Source organism: Platalea leucorodia (assembly GCF_965183815.1).
Source record: "Platalea leucorodia genome assembly, chromosome: 3".
In the NCBI taxonomy this organism is placed as follows: Eukaryota; Metazoa; Chordata; class Aves; order Pelecaniformes; family Threskiornithidae; genus Platalea; species Platalea leucorodia.
This window is the reverse complement of record NC_138825.1, coordinates 57837931-57859908: the sequence shown is the minus strand read 5'-3', so window position 1 is coordinate 57859908 and position 21978 is coordinate 57837931. Positions and strand designations below refer to the sequence as shown.

Sequence of the window (21978 nt, the reverse complement as noted above, 5' to 3'; positions counted from 1 at the left end):
ACCATTATGATTTATGTCACCTTCAGCTTAATCTTTGAATAATCAGTCATATTTTTATTTACAAATGTTGATCAATTAAGTTATTGAAAATACTTACCCTCACAAGGGAAAGCTGTTTTTCCCCCCCCTACTAAGTGGCCTGCATATATCTGTGTATAAAACTGAAGTAAAACTTTTCCTGTTTGTTTACTTCAGAAGCAGAAGATGCATCAAATTATTCTTTGGACCTTTTTAAAGATTGATGTAAAAGATCGGTGTCTAGTTTGCTACCTCCAATCCTAAAACAGCTTGTCAACCTGGCAAGCAATTTGTCTGTGACTGTTCCAAAGGTGAATGGAGAAAAGCTGAAAATATTGTAGTTGCCTGAGCCAGCGTGAGCCCCAGGAGACCACACGTTCTGTTTGATGTATCCAAGGAAAGGTCAGCCTTCTGCACCAGTCACAAACCAAATGGGAAATCTCCAGTGGGAAGTCAAGGGCTGTTTGTGAGCAGGACAGGTTGCTCCTTCAAATCTGGTTGTGCCATGTTCTCTGCAATACTCATCTCCATAACCAAGGCTGGCAGTTATTAGATTACTGCACCATAAATGAAAGGTCTGTTTTAACTCTTCCTCTCAAAAACATAGGTATACATTCATACACTAGCTTTGCAAGCCAAAGGTGAGAGTATTAACAAAGAGTGGGGAAGCTTGTGGTAAGTGGAGGAGGGAGAGAGAAAATACGGAAGAATAAATGAGGTAGTGGAAAGCATAGGCAGTATCATAAGAGTCAATGGACAGCCTTTTCCATCTACCTTTCTCTAATGCCTTGCAAGCAAATAAATTGTTCCTGTATACACACATCTCTTCCCAAAAGATCTGTCTTTGGGGAGAATTTAATATTCCTATACATGAAGTTATACCTATGCTTTGGATCAAAGTTACCCATTTTCATATTTTTAAACAGAAATTTTGTCTCAGACTTTCAGGTGGAACAAACACTCATAGCCCCTCAAACCCATTTAAAATACCAGAGGAGCTGTTAGGGTTTTATTCATTTAATGTGTTTTTACCAGCAGCAATTCTAAAATGTTTTGTCAACTTTTGTAATTCTCACGGTCTTACACACAATCCTGAGGGTTGCTCTTGAGTGGGTGATGATTGTACAGATGCACACAAGCATGCAAATCCTCTCTGTGGATTCAGGAACAGAAAATATCCCCTTCCAGTGCTGGTAAAGATTCACTTAAAGGTGATTCTGTCCCTTTCTTTAAGAGCTCCATGGGATAGGTCCGAAAAGCAAACCCCGTTCAATAAAACAAAAAAAGAATCAGTTCTGTCCTCTATGATCACAGGTATTCCTACCCTGTGTTAGAAGTGAAATTCTGGAGAAACATGGTGAGATGTTTCTTTAACATATACCCCAATAACACTGCACAGTTTTATTCCTTTCTCCCGAGTGTTTGCATTCTCTCTGCCAGTGATGGTCTTATAAATCTCCCGGGTATTTGTTTTCCTCCTAGCAGTCCTCTTGACACTCTCTTTGGAGCTGCCCCTTTCATTCTCCTAATTAACGCAGCACTGATTCCACTCTTATGACATTTTGCAGATGTGTTGTAAGATTGGTGACCTGTCAAGACTCACTGACAGACTGAAAATTTGTCTCATTCAATGTAATGTTGCACTTTTCTCTTCAATTTTATCATTTAACCTTACCATAATCACTTGCCCATGGAGTTGAGGTGAACAATGTTACATCTTCCACAATTAACTAGTCTCAATGTATTAATTGGGCCTTATATCTCCTATAGAATGTCAAAAGTTGCTATGCCAAGTTAAAAGCCATCCTTTAACACAAATATCAGGTCAAGTATATTATTCTGGAGGTTAGTATCTCTCCTTTCAGTGCTAGGGTTTGCTAAAATGTCCATAAAATTTAGCATGCCTTTTAGTCTCTATTTGCTAACCCCCTGAGGAAGCTATCACAGTATTATTTTAGTTATTGCAATGAGAGTATTAATTTTTTATTTTATAATATATATATGATTTCCTAATAAGCATCCCTTTTTTCCATAACCCACTCCATCTTCATTGTAACAGAGAAAATACATGTTCTAAGGTTCTGTAGTTTTCTGTGGAGAACAAAATATTGGGGAGATTAAATGTTAGACATGGAAGACGAGATCTTCCATTAGATGCCGTATTAGTAAACTGGAAATAAGTAAAAAAGGAAAATTTAGGAAAAAAAAAAAAAAGAACGTTTTCTGGAATTGTGGAGTCAAAAGTTTGATCACTCAAATTTTTGTTACTTTAAATTGAGTGAATGAACATTATGTATATTTAAACAAAAAGTTGTGTGTGTGAAGACCATATGCAGCTTTGCTTCTGCTTAATTTTTTCACTTATTTTTTTAAAGATTACTTATCACAGAAATCCTAACAAAGTTCAAACTACACTGAAGAAAATTTCCAATTAAGTACTATAGCATCAGTCTGTTAGTATCCTTCAAGTATTTCCAAAGCCACTTTTACACCCAAATTTTCGTAACATAGGAATTGAGAGTGGACCACCATTAGAAGACCACTTTTCAAGAGAAGTCTTCAAAATTATGTCTAACTTTTGTGAACCATTCATTGGCTTAGGCTAAAATAAATTCCGTCAAGGCTGGTTTTCTTTTGACATGTGGATGCCAATATTCAAAAAAATTGCAAATCAGAAGGCTACATATTTATGAGAACTAGTCTCCATGAATCTCAAATTTTATCATGTTTGAAGCTTCCTTCTAAATGAGAACAGTAAACTTGTAAGTGAAACTTGTAAATCAGTTTTATCACTGTCTATGTGTGCATATGTATGATATATAAATATACTTGAAATTCCAAATTGAACTTGTAAGTAGGTCTGATAAGTTTTTCTACTTCAAGTTTCATCTCTTTCTAGGAGGTGGGAGGGGAGTCATGGGAGTATCATGCATGAATATGCATTTCATATGTTGTGCATGCAGTACCGCACTCTTTCCTTACTGCAATGGAACTATGGGTCCTTACAACAATAAATAATTCTTTAGAAAATGATCCAATTTGTTAAATCTACAATTTTAATAAAATACAGCCAGATTCTGATTCACAGCAGCAGTGAATCAGCTGCAAATTTCCAGTTCCATGCTAAGCTACAACGACATAAAGCTAAAAAAATGGGGACTGGAGGCTTACTTGCTTGTCTTTCTAAAATAGCATAGTATACCTCAGTTAAAAAATAATATCATCCTCTATTACTGTAGTAGAGACAGCACATACTGGGTCTTCTTCTGTTACAGGTACTTGTAGCACTGATTCAAACCAGTAATAGTTTGCCGTGATAATAAAATGATTTATTGTCTGCATATTCTGTAAATTACATTCATTCTGAAAAAATAGTAAAGTGTCTTCAGATCTATTTTATATATAAGGAACAGTTTCATCATCAAAGCTACAGACAATTAAATGTAGAATAATCAGTGACTTTAGGCATGAAACGAATCAAGGGATAGCATTCTTTGTGTGCTTTGTCAGCTCCAGAGCATCCAAAACACAACTGAAAATAAAGGATACATTTCTGGTCTTAATATAATTTGTACATTGTGAAATATTAAAATGTGAACAGGAAGGAAAGATGCTGTTGGAGGTCAAATAATTTTTAATGCTTTTTCATTTTCTCTACTAGCTTGGTAAGATGCTAGAAAAGCATTCCCTTTTGCTTGGCAGTAACCTTCAGAGATCTTTGTAATGCAGTTTTACACACTTTGCATTCTTTTCCTCACGTTTTTACACTTGTTTATGAAGCTATCTTGAAATGCATCCCTATTATCATAGAGGCTTATCTAAAGTTGTACCATATCTAAAATAAGCCAATTAATTAGCAATGATGGGCTTTTTTCATCTGCACACTCATTTTCAAATGAATTTATTGAAGTAAAGGATTTACAGCATATGGACTCACAGACTTCTCATGAGTTAAACTGGCATCCATATGTACAGCTTTCAGTAGAGAACTCTAGAGTAATATTTACAATGTAAATATCAACTTTTATTACATAAGAAACAAATATTTCACAACTTTCACTTCACAACATATTTGTTCTGGTTTGATGACTAAAGTCATCTCTTTGAAATACTATGTGGAACTCAAAAATAGCTTGTTCTTGTCATAGACTTTACCGGGTGTCCTTCAGAGGTCCTGAAAAGCAAAGGAGAAATACGTTTTAAAACTCATTTTCATAAACAGTTGCACCATGAGGTGTATAAAAGCGGACAAGAAGTAACACTTGATATAAAACAACTGCTGTGCTTGGGACTGACAAGCATGAGATGGAGCTATTCACAGGAGCTTGGTGGGCATTATAGCCAGCAGACGTGACTGTAGGATGAGGAAGAAAGGTTGAAGGATTAGGCAAAAATGTGACTGCGCATTGGCCTACAGCACAGAACAGCTCACTTTGAAAACAACTGTATCCTTGAAATGGATACACGAATTCAGGGTGCTTGATGCACACTCTATCAGCAACTGGGCACTGCTATACAATGACCAGTAACAGTCAATCCTAAGTGATTCACCTATAGGGAGATCTGGATCATCAGCACAGTCCATAAAAAAGGAAAGGACTGAAAATATTTCCAGGAAGACACCCACGACCCGCTGCACCACTACTCTCTCTTACTTAATGCCAGAAGTTTTAGAAGGTACAAAATCCAGGAGCAGGTATTTTTGCAATAATCTTTTTTGCAATAATATTTTTGCAATCTAGAAAGAACATTTCTGTCCTGAAACACATAATTTACAAATTGTTTTGTTCCTTGAGGCATAAGCAGTTTATGTCCTTTCTCATCTTTGAGAACTTTAGAGTAACTGCCACATTTGTGGAAAGGAAAAGAATGTTTTCTTTCAGTCTTGGAAGGAAACAACAGTTTGGAGAAATGTCGTTTCTTTTATATCCGCCCCCCCCCCAATGTTATCTTCAACAGTAGCCTTTTTTCTTACTGGTAGTTGAGACACAGCTGAATGCCAAAACCCATCCTGCCGTCAATTTCATAACACATTTTCAAGAATCCCAAGCCCGATTCACTTCTATGTTACCCTTTCAATTTTATGTCCCTGCAAGTGCTGTGATGTAGAAGAGTTTACATTTCAGCACACCAAAGAAACATATTTGTGAATGATTTTGGAAAAATAGTAGTAGCTAAATGGAAAACAGTAACTGCAATATTTGCATGTCAGACAATCCCTCTGCAGCACACCTTAGATGGGAGTCAAGTGCTTTCTTAATGCTTAGGGGTCATGTTGCTGATCCTCTTAGTTTTAGGGGCAACTCCCTTCTAATGAAATAGATGTTAAACAAAATGTGCAGCTTTTTTTTTTTAATTAAAAGAAATATCCTTGAGTTTGTTCTCTGAAGAAATAATAATTTTTGTAATTAAAAATGAGTCAAATCTGGTTTAATGCTGCAGTGCACACAAGTTGAAACACCCAAGTGAGTTAGGTGCATTATTAACAGTCCCATTTAATTAGGAATTTTCAATAACAGCAATCATGGGATAACTTAATTATTGTTATTAAAATGATTATTATATTCAGACACAATCCCTGTAGAAACACGCAGTGTTTCATGGAACATGGCTCTTTCCTAAATGATTCTGCTTTTCTGATAGGCCACGCTTCATGTATGATGAATCTCATTTCATGGGTCAAGTCAAGTAACAAGAGGAAAGAAAATCTGGACATACCAGTGGGAGGTGGCTCAGCAGCTCATCTACAGAATCATAGTTTTCTGAAAAGGAAGGTTCAAGAAGTTCTGCTTCATCTCGAAGTTTAGCGGGGTTGAGCTCTTCCTGGCTGTTGTGGATCAGAAACAAGTCTTATTGCTCTCAGCAGAAAAAGCAAACGAGCAACCAAAGCCGCCTTCTAACTGTAGCTATTGCACATTTTGTTACACTTATACAAAAGTGTTATAAATCACATGAAATAGCATGTTTAATGAATGAAGAGACACGATATTTAAAAGCAGTTGTCTAAATGAGTGAATATACAAACAGAATATAAGCTCTACAAAAACATATGCTGGCACTTCTCACCTATACTGATTAGGACATACGGTCTTTCTGTGACTTCTAGATTTTCATTTTGTGTGTTTACTTAAAGGCAAATTTTCAACAAATAGTGTGTTTTCTTTATAAAATTGTTGTTCATGTTCCATAGCTCTGTGGATTTTTCCTTAAGAGGCTTTTTTATAAATAAAACCATTTTAAGAATCTGTCAGAATCTTTTTTAAAATTGCCAGATGCTGTCTCCTCTTTATTCTTTTATTCTAATCTCATTGTAGTGTCTGTTCCAGTCTGGAAGAAAATGCTGTCTGTATTTGAAAACCATGTTACAAACTACGTTATAAAGTCATTAATGTTCATTGCCTTTCGCTTGTCCTCTCTGTATACATACATGGGTATAAATCTTTTCTGTCTTAATACCATACAAGTATGGAAACAACATATATTTGCTTTCTTGTAGTACCTTCTTTTTCCAGTTAAAACTGAGTTTAAGTACTTCTTCACAGCCATTTGCTTTCGAAAGCGGCTGTAGTTGTCAGTGAAGACAGCGTCAGAGTGGCGCTTGACAGGACTGTCCTGGGAGCTGGCAATACAACAATTACAAAGAAAAAATGAATAGATGATATCCGTTTAAAAGAAAATACCATTAAATGAGTGAAAAAAAAAAACTTTACAATGTTGATTAGCTAAATAAAATCAAATTTTCATTTCAGCTTTCATTTCCAGCTATGACTTTGGATCTTTCTTCTGTTGAAAACAAGCCACTGCTTCTATTGCCTATTATGCATTTTAGTAACAAGGATCAAATTCTAAGGATAGGTATTCAGTCTTTTTGGGCACACCTTCCACTGATTTCTTTCTGCTGCTCAGCTTTGCCATGGCCCATGCAATTAGGATCCATACTGAATGATTTCTAGAGTCCCTGTCCCAGGAATTCTGCAGGATCAAATGGCTGAGTGTGGATTTCACGACTCTCTCCTGTCTGTTCTCATAGCCCAAGATACTCTTTTTAATAAACTGACTTTATTCTGATTTCTATCATTTGCGTAAATATATTTTAGTACAATGCCAAGGTGCAGACCGGTTTCAGTCACGGTAAGCTCTTAAAGGACCTGGTCACCGTTCGTATTGAACTCGGTGAGGACGGATCCTGCCTCTGAGGAAAGTAGGAGTGTAGCATCACATACGTAGCTACTAATGCTTGTTTTAAGGAGGTATCAGGAGACTAAACACACCTTGTGAAATCCAAACTTGGAGGCCTATTTTTCATGCACAATCTTGGGAAGCCTCAGTATGTTCTGTTTTAAATGATCTATGTTAGTTTACAGTGTATGAGAAACTGGCACTATATGTTCTGGAACAAAGGCGGCATTGATATAAATGCAGGACCTAATTTTCACTCAGCTTTTGAGCATATGAAGTAGGCACTCAAAGGAACTGTCATATTGGGTCAGACCAAAGAATTCTACTATTCCGTTCCCAAGAGTGCCCAGTAGCTCCTGCCTAGGGATATGAAAACAGGGGAAGTATACAGCGACCCTTCCCAGCATCCTGCGACCATTAGTTTATAAATCTCCTGATCTGGAAGTTGCATCCAGATCCCTTGTCTACGGATTTGCCTCATTCTTTTTTGAATCCTTCTATAATACAGATCTCCCAAACATATGGCAGTATGTTCTACAGTAGGGAAAAAATCATTCCTTTTTGTTTTCACTGCAAACCAATTGTTTCTTAATTTCATTGAGCATTCCCCTGTTGTTATGTAAGTACTGAGTAATCAGTCATTTTGCATTTACTTTTGCCATTCATCCGTCAAGCTAGTAAAAATGCTACCAGAGAAAAAAATCAGCAAATTGGCGTGATAATCATTATAATATTGCCAGTATATATTATCAGTGCTATGTGCAGTGTCTGTTGCTCTACCCCTCACAGCTGTATCAGGAATAAATAGTAACGTATTCATTTGGTAACAAATACTACTAAGTTGTTATATAGGATTTTCAGCTCCCCCATCATTATATCCATTTCTCTTCCATTATCTCTAAATCGCAAAAATGAGAACTTAGGTACAGAAGGGTAAAAAATTGCCAATGAAGCCAGCTAGGAAAAAACTCTACCTAATGTAAGTGTCACCTCACCTAACTCGTTTTCTAATAAGCGAATGCAGATATCTCTTCACAGCAAGTTTAGCCAAAAGATGGCTGTAGACACTGGTGAAAATTCCATCAGCATGCCTTGCATTTCTGAAATGGACAATAAATAAACTCTACAATACAACCTGGGTTCATATCATTTTGATAACGTTCATTTTGTAAATATACTGCTTTCCTTAAGTTATCTATTGTACATATTAAATTAAGCTAATTTCATAAAACAGCTTCCAGATTTTCACAATATACTTTTTAGCCCTTTCTGGGAAGTGAATGAATTCATCATGCCAGAATGGCAATGCAATCAACATTTCTGCAGACATTCCTACTGCTACCAGTATTCAACCAGAGGCCATGTGGGTTTTTTCTGTAATTGATTCTTCCTTTCCTATTTCTCAGTTTGAAAATGTGACCGATCTCTTGGTGTAATTCAAGGAGCGCGTCATCATTTGTATTTATGATAACAAAGAAACTCACCTATCAATAATTCTGGACAGATCAAAATAGAGTTTCTCATTTTCAGGTAGTGTGTTCTGCAAAATGTCTGATTCAGACTTTAATGACCCGTGGGCATGGTCAGGTTCACTGGCTCCATCAAATGGCATTCTGTTTCCCAATCTGTTGGAGAAGGAAACCATGTGAAGTACAGTTAGCTGAGGACATGCAACACTTCACTGCAGCTTACATTCTGGTTTGTGTCAAAATGCACATCTACCTACTTTAATCTGTAAGGCACGCTAAAGTAGTCTGGGTAAAACAAAAATCACTTTCAGGTATAATCCATGCTCAGTGATTGAGTAATCGACATAACAGATCCTTCTCTCTAATGCATATTTTCTAGATATATGTTGTCATTGCACACAATTTATTCCAGTGAACAGTGCATAATGTATGGCAATTACAGCTCAAGTGACAACCATGAAGCTTTTCATAACAACTATATTTTATATAAACGACGGATGGAATTACCAGCCTCCACCCATGCAAAGTGAAAACAGTTCCTGTGAAATACTTACCTTCCAATTAAGACTTAAAATGTGCATCAAAATGCAGTACGAAACAGTTCTTAGGCCTTCTCTAAAGACAGTAACTACACCCTCAAGAACTTCAAACTAAATACGAAGTGCAGTCATGTATCTCTGCGTGTTTTTATTCTCTCATGTTTAAATTAATTTGCTAGTTGCAAGTTAAAGAAGGTTCACATTTAATCTTTTAAAATGTATCACGGCAATTGCTCTGTATAAACCGATTAACAGCCACTTCACATTTTTGTAAACTGCTGTTTCTTATGATGTGTAATATTTTATCAAAGGCAATCTGACTGCATAGCATCAGATATTTCTTCTAGCTGCTCTTATGTTCTGTGGCAGACAATAGACTTCCATCACTACACTAAACCCCTGCATGTGATGATGTGCAAAAATCACACACGAGAACTAGGATAGGCTATTGTCCTTGTAATTTTACAGTGATTATAACTATTAGTACTACTTATATATCTGAGGCATGTAAGACTTTTGTCTGGCAAAAAAGTAAAGTTGTTGTGTAAAATAAACCAACTCAAGCCACACCTTTTGAAAATCCGTCACTCTGCTGTTTTGCTATACTGTTTTTCATTCGCCTTTTTACACTTTATGCTCCTCTTACCTAAATGTAAAACGTGCCTTTCTGCCATCTGATTTAATTTAGTTAGACAACTAATAACAACTTCAACAATTCAAAGCATGCAGCAGTGCAAAAGCTACACATCAGTCCATACAGACCACTTCCCCTCCTTCACGGTTTAGTTATTTTTAGTATGTTCGAGTTTGCCTATGTATGTCTCCGCTTTTTAAAAGATGCTGAACTTCGGCGATAAAGGAGCTTTCCCACACGAAAAGCCGAGACTGTTTGATGGACATGCGTCATGTCCCGGAGCGCATTTTAACACACACCCTCCAGGCCACCTGCATAGGCGGTGGTCACCGCTCTCCGGCTCCCGGGGCAGCATTGCTGCGGGTGCCTCGGAAGGTGCGTGCGTGCCTCGGGGGGCTTCTAAAGGCCGGGCTCGGCGGGCACCGGCCGGGCTCGGCCAGGCAGGCTTGACCCCGGGCTCGGCGCGGAGATGCGCCCCCGCCGGTTCCCGAGCCGGCGGCCCGGCAGGGAGCGCCGCGCTGGGCGCTCCTCCGGGGAGCGCAGCGGGAGAGCGGCGCTTCTCACAGCCCCCTCGACCTCCCCGCGGCGGGCAAGCCCGGGCGGGCCGGCGGGGCGCGGCGGGGCGCGGCGGGGCGCGGCGCGGGGCGCGGCGCGGTTCTTACCGCGGGACGGCGGGGAAGGCGGCCCCCCGCGGGGGCAGCGCCCGCGCCCGCCAGCAGAGGGCGCTGAGGAGGGCGAGGGCGAGGAGGAGCGGGGAGGCGCCGCGGAGCTCCATGGCCGCCACCTGCGGAGGGAAGAGCGCAGCCGTCACCGACCGACCCGCCCGCACCCACCGGCCCCGCGCTGGGCACCCGGGCGTCGCCTCGGGCCGCGGAGCGCCCGGCCCGGCCCGGCCCCGGCCCCGAGAGACGCAGGGGGAGCAGGCACCCCCGGAGGAAGGGTCCCTCCCCGGCTGCCCTGGGCGGTCAGACCCGCGCTCCGCCACCCGACGGCTGGGGCGCCCTCCCTGCAGGTCCGGGAGAGGAGAAGGGCGGGGGGGATGGGGACACCCTCCTCATCCGCTGGAAAGTTGCCGCTGCGGCGGAGGGAAAGTTACTCACGGAGCCGCGAGTCCGTCGGTGGGGCTGGCTGGGCGGGCGCGGAGCGGAGCGGAGCGCTGCGCTGCGCTGCTGGGGGCCTGCGCCCTGCCCCGCTGCGCGGCTGCCGGGCTGCGCGGCTGCCGGGGCGGCGGCGGCGGCAGCAGAGGAGGAGGAGAAGGAGGAAGAAGAGGAGAGCTCCGACTCGCCGCACGCTCTGAGCTGCCCGCCGCGCCTCCGCGTTTTATAGCGTTTACACGTTTCTGCTTCTGAAGAAGCGATCACGTTACTGGGGAGACGTCACCCTTCCCAAGGGGACGGTCGCTTTGTTCAGGACAGTCAGAGACTTATATTTAACTCATGAGCAGCCGCGCACGCTACCTCTTCCCCCCACCCCCCCGCCATTATTTGATTTATATTAATGAGTTAGTTTTGCGGGCAGCAGGGCCCCGTCGGCAGCGTGATTCCGCCTGGCCAAGCAGAAGAGCAGGCGGCTGGCGGGGCTCCGGGGCCACGCCGCAGCGCGCACCCCTGCCCGCGCCCGGGGCAGCCGGGAGGGGAGGTGGCTGCACCCCTCGGGGCCCTTCGCTCCCGCCCCGATTGCTTCCCTGCGGAGACCCCTCCTCGGCCCCGGGTTTGCTCCTTTCCCTAGCTCTTCGCCCGTGTTTTCAGGGTGAGCCGGTCCGTCCCTGTCCCCGGCACACGCCCGTACCCACCGGGGGTTCCCGCCCGGCGCGCGCCGTCAGACGGGCCGCCGCTCGTACAAAGCGCAGGGCCTGAGCACGCAGGGGCTGCGCTGCAGGGAGGTGGTCTTAGCATCTTTCTACGGGCTTTAGCTTGATTTTAGCAGGCGGTGGGGTGTTTACCAGTCTTTGCTTTTTCGTTTAAACTGTGTGTGTGTTCGTGGGAAACGGATCGGCCCCCACATCCAAGCACCGCCGGTGCCTGTAACCGTTCCGCTGCTCCCAGCGCCGGCAGCCGCTGCGCGGGCGCGCAGGGAGCGCGGCTGGAGCGCATGTTAAAACCCCCGTGAGCGGGAGGGGGGTCAGCTCTTCCTTCTAACGTGTCTCAAGCCCAAACCTCGGGGCTGGAGTCACTGCCACAGCAAGGGAGAATCAGATCGTTTCAAGCCTTCGATTTTCTCCCTCGAATTTTCCCTGCCTCAGGGAGGTCTGTGGGCAGCAGGGGAAGAAACACGGGGAAAGTGGGTGTGGGGCCCACGGGCGGGTCGGCAGGGCAGGGCTGTGCCGCTTTGGTGTCGCACGGTCTCTTTTCAGTGCCTGCCCTGAAATACCTGCCGAAGAACCGCGGCAAGAATTTCAGCTGAAAAGGTCATTATCTTCTTTTCTTGTTTCTCCCCCCGCCCACCCCCCCGAGCTTTTGGGCCTCTAATCCTCCTACTCTGTAAGTAACGATTGTACCAAACCCATGCAGACGATTTCACCATTTCTTCTTACTTCTAGTAAGTTTCTCTGTTTCATGTTTCGCTAAAGGTTAGGCAGGCTCAATGCCGAAGATTCTGCGATGCTTAATCACATTTTCTAATTCAGTTACATAAAAATTAAGTGAATTAGATTAAAAATGCCTGGAAATTTGTTTCTCAGATGACAGCTGTGACTAAAACCAGAGTTCCTGCAGTAGTCTAATTTCAGGAAATTTTCCCCTTGTTACTACATAACTAGAAGCAATTCTGCTCTGGAATGGCGAGATGAGCATCAGTAGCACCGCATTGCCCTCACCCCTCAGAAATATCCCAGCTAGGGCGTATGGGCGTTGTGCTGTATGCACGACCCGGGAAAGTTCAACGGACTTCACCCAAGTGCTGGAAAGAAGGGAGAGGAGGAGAAACCCATCTCCTGGGTGGCGTAAAGAGACGCGTCCTGGGTGGCGTAAAGGCGGCTCTCGGGCCGGAGGGTGCGGGCACCCCGCGGCCAAAGCTGCGCCGGGCTCGGGGGGGCCGGAGCGCGGCGGCTGCCCGCGCCCCCGCCCCTCAGCCCCGCTCCTCTGCCCCCTCCTCAGCCCTATCCTCTGCCCCCTCCTCTGCCCCCTCCTCAGCCCTATCCTCTGCCCCCTCCTCTGCCCCCTCCTCAGCCCTATCCTCTGCCCCTCCTCTGCCCCCTCCTCAGCCCTGTCCTCTGCCCCCTCCTCAGCCCTATCCTCTGCCCCCTCCTCAGCCCTGTCCTCTGCCCCCTCCTCTGCCCCCTCCTCAGCCCTGTCCTCTGCCCCCTCCTCTGCCCCCTCCTCAGCCCTGTCCTCTGCCCCCTCCTCTGCCCCCTCCTCAGCCCTATCCTCTGCCCCTCCTCTGCCCCCTCCTCAGCCCTGTCCTCTGCCCCCTCCTCAGCCCTATCCTCTGCCCCCTCCTCAGCCCTGTCCTCTGCCCCCTCCTCTGCCCCCTCCTCTGCCCCCTCCTCAGCCCTGTCCTCTGCCCCCTCCTCAGCCCTATCCTCTGCCCCCTCCTCAGCCCTGTCCTCTGCCCCCTCCTCTGCCCCCTCCTCTGCCCCCTCCTCAGCCCTGTCCTCTGCCCCCTCCTCAGCCCTGTCCTCTGCCCCCTCCTCTGCCCCCTCCTCAGCCCTATCCTCTGCCCCTCCTCTGCCCCCTCCTCAGCCCTATCCTCTGCCCCCTCCTCAGCCCTATCCTCTGCCCCCTCCTCTGCCCCCTCCTCAGCCCTGTCCTCTGCCCCCTCCTCTGCCCCCTCGTCAGCCCTGTCCTCTGCCCCCTCCTCAGCCCTGTCCTCTGCCCCCTCCTCTGCCCCCTCCTCAGCCCTGTCCTCTGCCCCCTCCTCTGCCCCCTCCTCAGCCCTATCCTCTGCCCCTCCTCTGCCCCTTCCTCAGCCCTGTCCTCTGCCCCTCCTCAGCCCCGCTCCCGCCGAGGGCGCCGCTGCCGGAGGAGCCCAAACGCAGCCGGCAGCAGGAACCGGGGAAGCAAGGCCAAGTTCCCTTTCGGCGTGCCGGGGCTGGCGCAGCCGGGAGAGGGGGGACTCGCAGGAGTCCTGCGGGCTGCGGGCCCTGGGAGGGAGGAGGGGAGCCGCCGGCTAAATCTAAGGGATATGTGAAAAACAAGTCTGTCGTCAGTTGCTACGTGTGTGCTATATGGGTGGCTGCATGCTATGAGGAGACGTATACAGACTGCGCTCCCAAAAAAATTTGAGAATCGCTGGTAAATCAGTACTTTTTTACCACACCACACCACACCACACCACACCACACCACACCACACCCACTTACTTGCCGTACCTGGTAAATCTGGTTTGCTGTAACTTTGTCCCCCTTTTCACAGGTAGTACGCTAGATTGGACAAGGGAGTACCATGCTGTAGGGCTGGCTAAAATGGCCTCAGAACCTCTCTAGGGGTGGCAGTATTACTGAAAAACCCCTCTCCATAGCCCCTTTAACGATCTGAGCAATCTTTAGTGCATCTAGTCTTACAATACCATCTATTTTCCTTATTCTATGGACAAGAAACTGAGTCATAGGGAGATCAAGTGGATTCCCCTTGTTTACCCAGGAAATCTGCAGTGGAGATTTGAATTGATCCCAGATGTCCCAAGCACTTTTCAGTTGCACTAACAATTGTCTGCATTTCCCTTCCACACCCTGCTGCACCCACAGTCTCCTCCTTTTGAATCAAGACAAACTGAAGAAGAGATGCTACCTTTTCCTTTCTCCTTAGTCCTTCCTCTCATTTCTGAAGAGGTTTTTCATTGAGGGAGGTTGTTTTGGGATGACTGAGAAGGATTTGGGCTGGCAATCCAAATTATAGTATTTTCCAACTGTTTTTCCCTGAAGCTTACATGCACGACATTTCCAGATTTTTTGATAAAAGTAAGTCATTAAACTGAAAATAAATCTTTATAAACAGACAGAGAAGAACCCTTTTTCTGTAGGAGTCCTAAGTGAGTCCTTTAAGATCTAGGCAGATGGAGCCTTTTCAGATGGTAACTCCTACTGTCTTCTACTGACAGAAACTCTGCCCTTTCAGGAAAGAGTCACCTGGAAAAAAATAGTGCTTGGGAGCTTCTCCGGGATAATAATTAGACACAGGCAACTCTTGAGAAGTCAAGTATTTTGCAGTGACTGTTTCAGGAATCCTGATGCATAGCAGCTCCACATTTACTGAACCTTCTAGCTTTGGTCTATATGTTATCAAATATCTTTTGGTTACTCTTCACTCTGGCTTTATTTTCTTTAATGTTCCACTTAAAAAAAAAAAAGGTTATAATCATAAAATGACAATGTTTGGGAATGATAGAAAACCAATTAGACAAGACTGAGCAAAGAGCAGAAGTTTGTCTGAAAGTTTATCTCACCATTTGTATACAAACTTGTGTGATGCATATATAAATCAAGTATTACCTAAAATAGCTACATCATCTGTGGAAAAGAGATTTGGGAGTTTTTAGGTTTGTTAGTTAGATTTGATTACTATTTTTAGCATGTAAAATTGTTCTGAAATTGATGGGCTAAAAAAACTCTAAAACCCAAATCCTTAGATGAGAGAAATCTGCTTAGTTCCATGGAGGACCTGGTTAGCATTTACCAGATTTATCATGTAATTGTATTTTAAAAAGATAAATTACATTAGCAATATAAATATAGTTTTACTTGGGGAAAAAAAAAAACAAACAGAAAAATAATAAAAGAGTTGTTTTAAGTCTTACATATTATATCAGGAAAGGAAACGTATACTGACTCATGGGCTCTGCCTCATGAATCCTTGGGTCTGCAGAATCTCCCTTGTGCATTACAGCTCATGTTCCTGTAGATGAGTTCAGAAACTCTGCCTTTGATCCCATAGCCGTATCACATTGATCCATGAGTTTTTAGAGCTTATAGAGCAGATTGATGGAGCACTACCATTCAGCAGCTAGCAGAACAGCTTTTCCGACTTCCACAGAAGAGATAACAGAAGAAATGTCAAGAAACTGCATATGAAGAGTAAAAAATAAGAATAATAAGTAATAAACTAACCTGCCCTTCTCTAATCCTTTAATGTCATGATTAGCATAATCTCCAATTTATTCTCTCAGCACCCTATTGCCTTGCTTGGTCCCGCTCTCCCATAAACATTCATATTCCTCAGTATCATCTGGTTGGAAAAAATGGATGGGGTCACTTGCTGAGACTTGTCCCAGCTTCACTCTCTTTGCAGCTAGCTCTGAATGCTTCTCACGAGAAATAGGTGGAAAATGATCAGTTCATTCTTTTCTGTCTGAATCTGAATCTGAATTCTCTCAGTGCCAGGAGGCACACAAGGTGTGAACATCGTTCTTCCACTTCGATCGGTCTGCGGCCGCGTGCTCTGGAGTCCCAAGGGCCACAGCGCAGTCTTCTGTTGGTTTTTTCCTCAAGACGTGACCGATCCAGTTCCATCTCCTCCTCCTCACTTCATTACTGATTTTCTCCATCTCCGAGTTGATGTTCGTCATTTCTGCAACTTTTTATTTTTTTTTTTTCCGGGAGGAGGTAGTTGGCCTCCTGCCCAACCCCCATGACTTGGAGGGCCAGTGGTTTTTCTGTCAGGGTGGCCTTCCCTTAGGCTGCGTTGGTTCACGGCACCTTCTTCAATTGTATCCGGTGCACCCTCCAGAGAGGGATCCCCTATCCACCAGCCAGGGGACGCGCCTTCTAGCCGTGCAGCCCCAGCCGAAGGGTTCATTCTTTTAGGTAAGTAAGTTTTATTTCAAAAGCACAGTCCCCGTTCCATCATACCTTTAGCTTGAGTCTGTTCTGCGGACTCAGAAACGTAATGGTAAACAGAATGAAACATAGACAAATATTTTGCAATTGAAAACTCATGACTTGCCTCCTGCAGCAGAAATATTCAGCAGAAGAGTGCTTGTCTCCTCAGTTCCCAAACTGTGAGGGGGTCACACAGGTGGAACAGGGGAGCCTTCATTTCCTCTCTCACTCTTCTTGAGCCCTGCTTTCAGGTCACAAGTGTGGATCCTCAGAGCAGAGTCATTAACTAAACTCCTGCAACAAGTAAATTATATTAACAAATATGCCTACTATGTACAACACTTGTACAAGTCCCTCCTGCTCCAGCTGGTACCTTCGCTGTATGACTCTGTGTGGGTTAACAGTTCTCAAAATCAGTTTTCAAAATCACTGGAACATTTGGATTATGCCCATGACTCCCAACCACTCTTTCACCTCTTGTATTAGTATGTCCTGATGTGTCATTGACACAAACATGCTTGACTAAAATGTCCCAGTGGTTACGATGATGAGCAAAAGGCATGCAGGACAGCTGCTGACTCCAGTGGTACTCCTAAAGGTCTTTTCCCCTTGTCTATCATGCCATCTAGGAAAACTCTTATTACTTGTAGTTTAGTTCTACGTTTTCATACCCCCTGCTCCCTCACACCAAAGTGCAATCTCAAAGACTCCAAAACAATCTGGGATAGACATTTTGTTCTCCAGGTGTTTATGCTGTTTGGTATGTGCTTGAACTACTGCTTCATATCCATCTGGTTCATGGTATGCAGCTGTCCTAGAAGCATCAGTCCAAATTCCTTTTCATTCTTTAGCGTGGACATGATGTTTTTGCCATCCCCCTCTCAATATCAGACACATGTATTCTGCACTCATTCCCCTGGAAGATCTGTGACTATGCAAGCTTCAACAGCAGCTTTAATATTTCTGTTTTTCTTTCAAAACAATCTGCTTTTAGTGCTTCACCTAACTTGTTCATTCACCTTAAAACCCAGAAAATCACACAGTAATACAAAGCTTGTCAGGAGGCAGACTAGTTTCTGGTTTGGTCATGTTGGGTATTTGTTTTTCACAAGCTATCTGAAATATGCCCTATTCCTACCAGCACTGTTGTAATCTTCAACCTTCAGCAAAGGATCAGATGATATTTTCATCACCAGAAATGTATTCCTCCTCCTGCAGCTGCCCCAGCCCATTCCTCTTCTCTGCAAATCTAAAATAACCTCTGTATATGTCAAGAATGGATGTCTTTAAGATGCCACAGCATTCAGACTCAGCTTCCCATCCATTTTCAACGAACTCTTTGCTTCACAGAGTTTTGAGGTTTTCTACATAAATCAACTTGTCTATATAAAACTGGATTTTCTGTGGTGAACCTTTGAAAAATCACTTTATTTTTCATGATATTCCAACATATGTAAGTTTCTCTAAGCTAATATCTAATTATCTAATCAGATATTAAGAACTACCTTTCAAACCTGCATCCCTACATTTTCACCGTGCTTTCGGGCCTGTCACCTGTACTGTATGATACCTTATGAATGTCCTTTTGCCTTTAGCTGTACTAAAGGAATACAAAATGGAAATAACCTCCAGAATCCCTTCAGATTACCTGTTAAAAGTAAAACCCATCCAGCAACGCCACAGTGGAGCTCAAAAGTTAGAAGGAAAGCCTAAGAGCAAACATTCCTGGGGCACCTATCTTAACTCTGATTCATTGTTGACACTCACCTCATGGAGTTCAGCTGCAAGTTCATCAGAAGCTCGGGGAATCCAAGAAACTAATGATGCTAATGGCTAGGAGCACATCTCCAGATGCAGCCGAGCTGCTAAAAGTCCCTTTGCCTTCCTACCTACTTCCTATACTGACTGCAAAAAACCCATGAAGTATCAGAGAATTTAGTCCATTTACACATTTGTAACTAACTGTATGATTGGAGTCTTTCATGGGGTGTATACCATAACATCTGTGCTGAAAGGACTGGGATACTTCTCCAAATTTGCATAGATCCTTTTCCCTGTGTATAGTACAAGATCCTGGTTCTAGACTGCGTGGCCAAATTCTTTTTGTGTTCCCTAGTGAACATTGCTACTACTGCACTGTCTGGAAGATTGTGAGAGCAGACATATCATCCCAGGATATAGAAAAACCCACGTCAGTTGGGCTGGAAGGCACATCTTAAGATGCTAATTATGCCAGGATAACTTTATCCCTTGAACTGACCTAATCATCACAAGTTCTTTATTTACCAAGCTGAAAAAAGCAACCGTCTAAAAGCTATGGCAGAAACAAGCTAAAAATGCTTCAGTTTCAAGCAATTACCACTATTGTCTTCATGGAAAAAGAGCTGAGAAATGTTTTCTAAAACTGTCCATGTGTATAAAGGGCATAGTGTAACGTGCTGTCTCTTAGCACTACTCTAAGCCTAATGTACGTTATTATGGCTGTGAAAATCTATATTCACATTTAGTTTCTATGAAGAAGCCATATAGAAGAAAGTATCAACCTGTTAGTTTACAATCCCTAGTAAATTATATAATTTGGACTTAACTGTCTACAATATTAGTTATGGAAGAATTTTTGTAGTGTTCGTGGACAAGAGAGATACAGTTCCAACCTAGTTTATCATTTAGTTCAACTCCACAGGTCACCGGACCAAAAAATGAACTCCTACATCTTGTTTAATTGGCTTCTTGGCCAATACATCAATGGCTTATTATCTTTTTTGTCCTACATGAAGTGTTAAGAATGTTCAGCGAACATAGTACCAAAGTCAATATATTCCACTTTATTAAGTACACATAAATAGATCCAATATGAGTAGGATTCTAAGGGATTTTGGGAGGTGAAGATCATCACAAAGATAAAAGAGATTAACAGGCACAGCAACACCTTTGATAGCCATCATTTGTGCTGTCATCATGTATGTGTATAGTTATATTCTGCAATTTGTTTGCATTTTTGAATTTGACAGCTGAGTGAAAGTGCTTTCTGCAGAAACAAGCGAAACATTCAGCACCAGTGCTAAAACAACTAGTGAACTATTTTCATTTCTATTGAATGTTAATATTAAAATGTTGCTAACTGTTGAACCTAAGCAATGAACCTTAACACCTTGAAATTTGCTAAACTTTGTGCTCAAATTGTAACAAAGCATGAATTTATAAATTATTGATCTAGATTTGAATCTTGCTCCTGGTGACTCTGTGTCAATCATGCAGTTACATCGATAGCTGCACAGTAAAAATAACTGTATAACTCTTTTCCAGCATGTAACTAGAGGATTTTTTATTATTATTTCATGGTAGTAGATAATTATTTTCTACAAGCTTTAAGTACAATTCCGTCTCTCCAAGTCACAGATAATTTTTTGTCTTACCTAGACATTTTCTGGTTTAATAGAAAAATATTCCATAGATGTGGAATTGCACAATGCCACAATAGAAAATTATGTCACACAACACTGGGTGTGGAAAGGGCAGCAATGTTCATCTGTCGCAGGTATTCTTCCTTGTTTTTGTTTTGAGAGATGCTCTCTGGTTGCTTCTAGTGGCATCAGCTCAGGTGGGAGAATTTCTACATGGAGTTTTCCAGAATGATTAGATTTCATATCCAAAGGGAATTTCTTTGTCTGTTGACATTACTCAGTGAGTGTTGTCATTTTGAACACTGGGTTCAAAGGCCTTCAGAGTGAAGGGGTAACATAACAGTTGGCTCAGGGAGGATTACCCTTCTCCCAGATCTTGGAACAAATAATGTTGATTAGTACAGCTATGTGTTTGGAGAGAGTGGGTAGCATAAAGTGAAGCTGAATCCATAGCCCTGTCTTGGCCTCTGTGACCTTACACACAATGCTCCATCCAGAGTTTAATGGCTCAGAAAGCTCATCCTGAGCACAACTTGTGGCCCAAATATCTGTGATTGAGCAAGGTCAAGGATCAGCCTCTCCCGAGAAGCAACAAGGGCTGCATCTCCCAACTTGACTGACAACTGTCTGGCTAGGAAAAACTTACCGATTGTCAGCTTGGAAGCTGAAGAGCTTATTAATGTTCAGTGTAGTCATATTTTACTCCTAGCTACCTACCATGTACACTACCCAGTAAATAACTGTGTGTACTCATAAGTTGGCATACAATTCTGCTTGCAGAGTTTGTGCACACAGTAAAAGATACCCAACTAAAAGTGTCCTAATAGTGAAAAGGCCACAAGGTCACTCAGCAATGCATGCCATGTATAAATTTAAAAATACAAAAATGAGCCATAAGCAGGAGTCACTAAAACAATTCCAGGCTCCTTTCTGCCTTGTCCTCCAGACAGTTCCAGATGAAGCTGAACCCAAAGCGAGATCTCTCAGGATCTATCAGAATATAATGATTTTGTCAATTCCTCATGCTGAATAGAGGCAGTAGAGATTAGAGACAATCTTTTCATAAGTCAGTAAGAGATTGTCCTGCTGGGGACAGTTTGTCTTCAGACAGTCTTGATTACAAGCAGGATTGCTGTAATGTTAGCCTCAACAGCCAGAGGAGAGACTGGCTATCTATTGCTAGAACTGTCTTTGCTCAGCTTTTCTTTCCAAACCCACCTCTAAAATATCCCCCCAAATGGTGCCCAGAAGTGATCGTTAGCAGAGTGAGACTCTAGAAAAACTTCTCTTTAGTCTTTCTTGCTGTCACCCTATTTCATAGGCACATCATCCAGAGAGATGAGATGATGCAAAAAATATCTCTGTCGAACAGCAGAAGCTGTGATTCAGGAGTTCCTAACCCTGCTCTCACATCAAATAGTAGAAAGGAATGGCCAAGCACTGATTCACCAGTACGTCCATTGTCAGCCCCTCAGGTGTCTGCATAAGGACGTAAGGATCACCCTTACATCCTCACCAAACATTTTACGTGCTCGAAGAGTGACTAGGCAGGTGAAATGAGCAGAGTAGTCATCTGTTTTCACAGAGAGGAAACTTTCAACAAACAGGAATCACTTGGCAGATACAAATTTTGCTCTTAAATTAGGCACTAGAATGATGTGGTTTATGGAATTATATTCTGATTCAGCAGAGTTATTAAATATGAGTAGTCTCACTGCAGTCAATAATGGAGCAATATAGATTAAATCATCAGTGGTCAGCCAGAGCATTTGGAGAGTTAAAGGTTAAGTGTGAACAGTCTGTTTTGCTGGATTGGGCTTGTGTAGCAAGGCCCTCAGTTGTATGTCTAGCACACCCCATTTACAAATCTACCCCTAAAGAACAGCAATATATAATACAGTATATTTCTTACTTTCTTTTGATTCACTGTTCTGTTGTACGGATAAACGAACAGTTAGCCTTGAAAGTTTCTGATCACTAA

At 43.2% G+C, this 21978-nt stretch overlaps 1 protein-coding gene across 1 annotated transcript; it reads right to left on the bottom strand.

Moving 5' to 3' along the window:
* Nucleotides 1-4077: 4077 nt before the first annotated feature.
* Nucleotides 4078-10614, bottom strand: VIP (vasoactive intestinal peptide; the record flags this gene model as incomplete). Its single annotated transcript, XM_082305251.1, has 6 exons — nt 4078-4192; nt 5737-5845; nt 6518-6637; nt 8193-8297; nt 8682-8822; nt 10502-10614. The coding sequence occupies 6 exons, from the start codon at nt 10612-10614 to the stop codon at nt 4184-4186; spliced, it is 597 nt and encodes a 198-aa protein (XP_082161377.1). The 3' UTR covers nt 4078-4183.
* Between the last annotated feature and the right edge of the window lie 11364 nt (nt 10615-21978).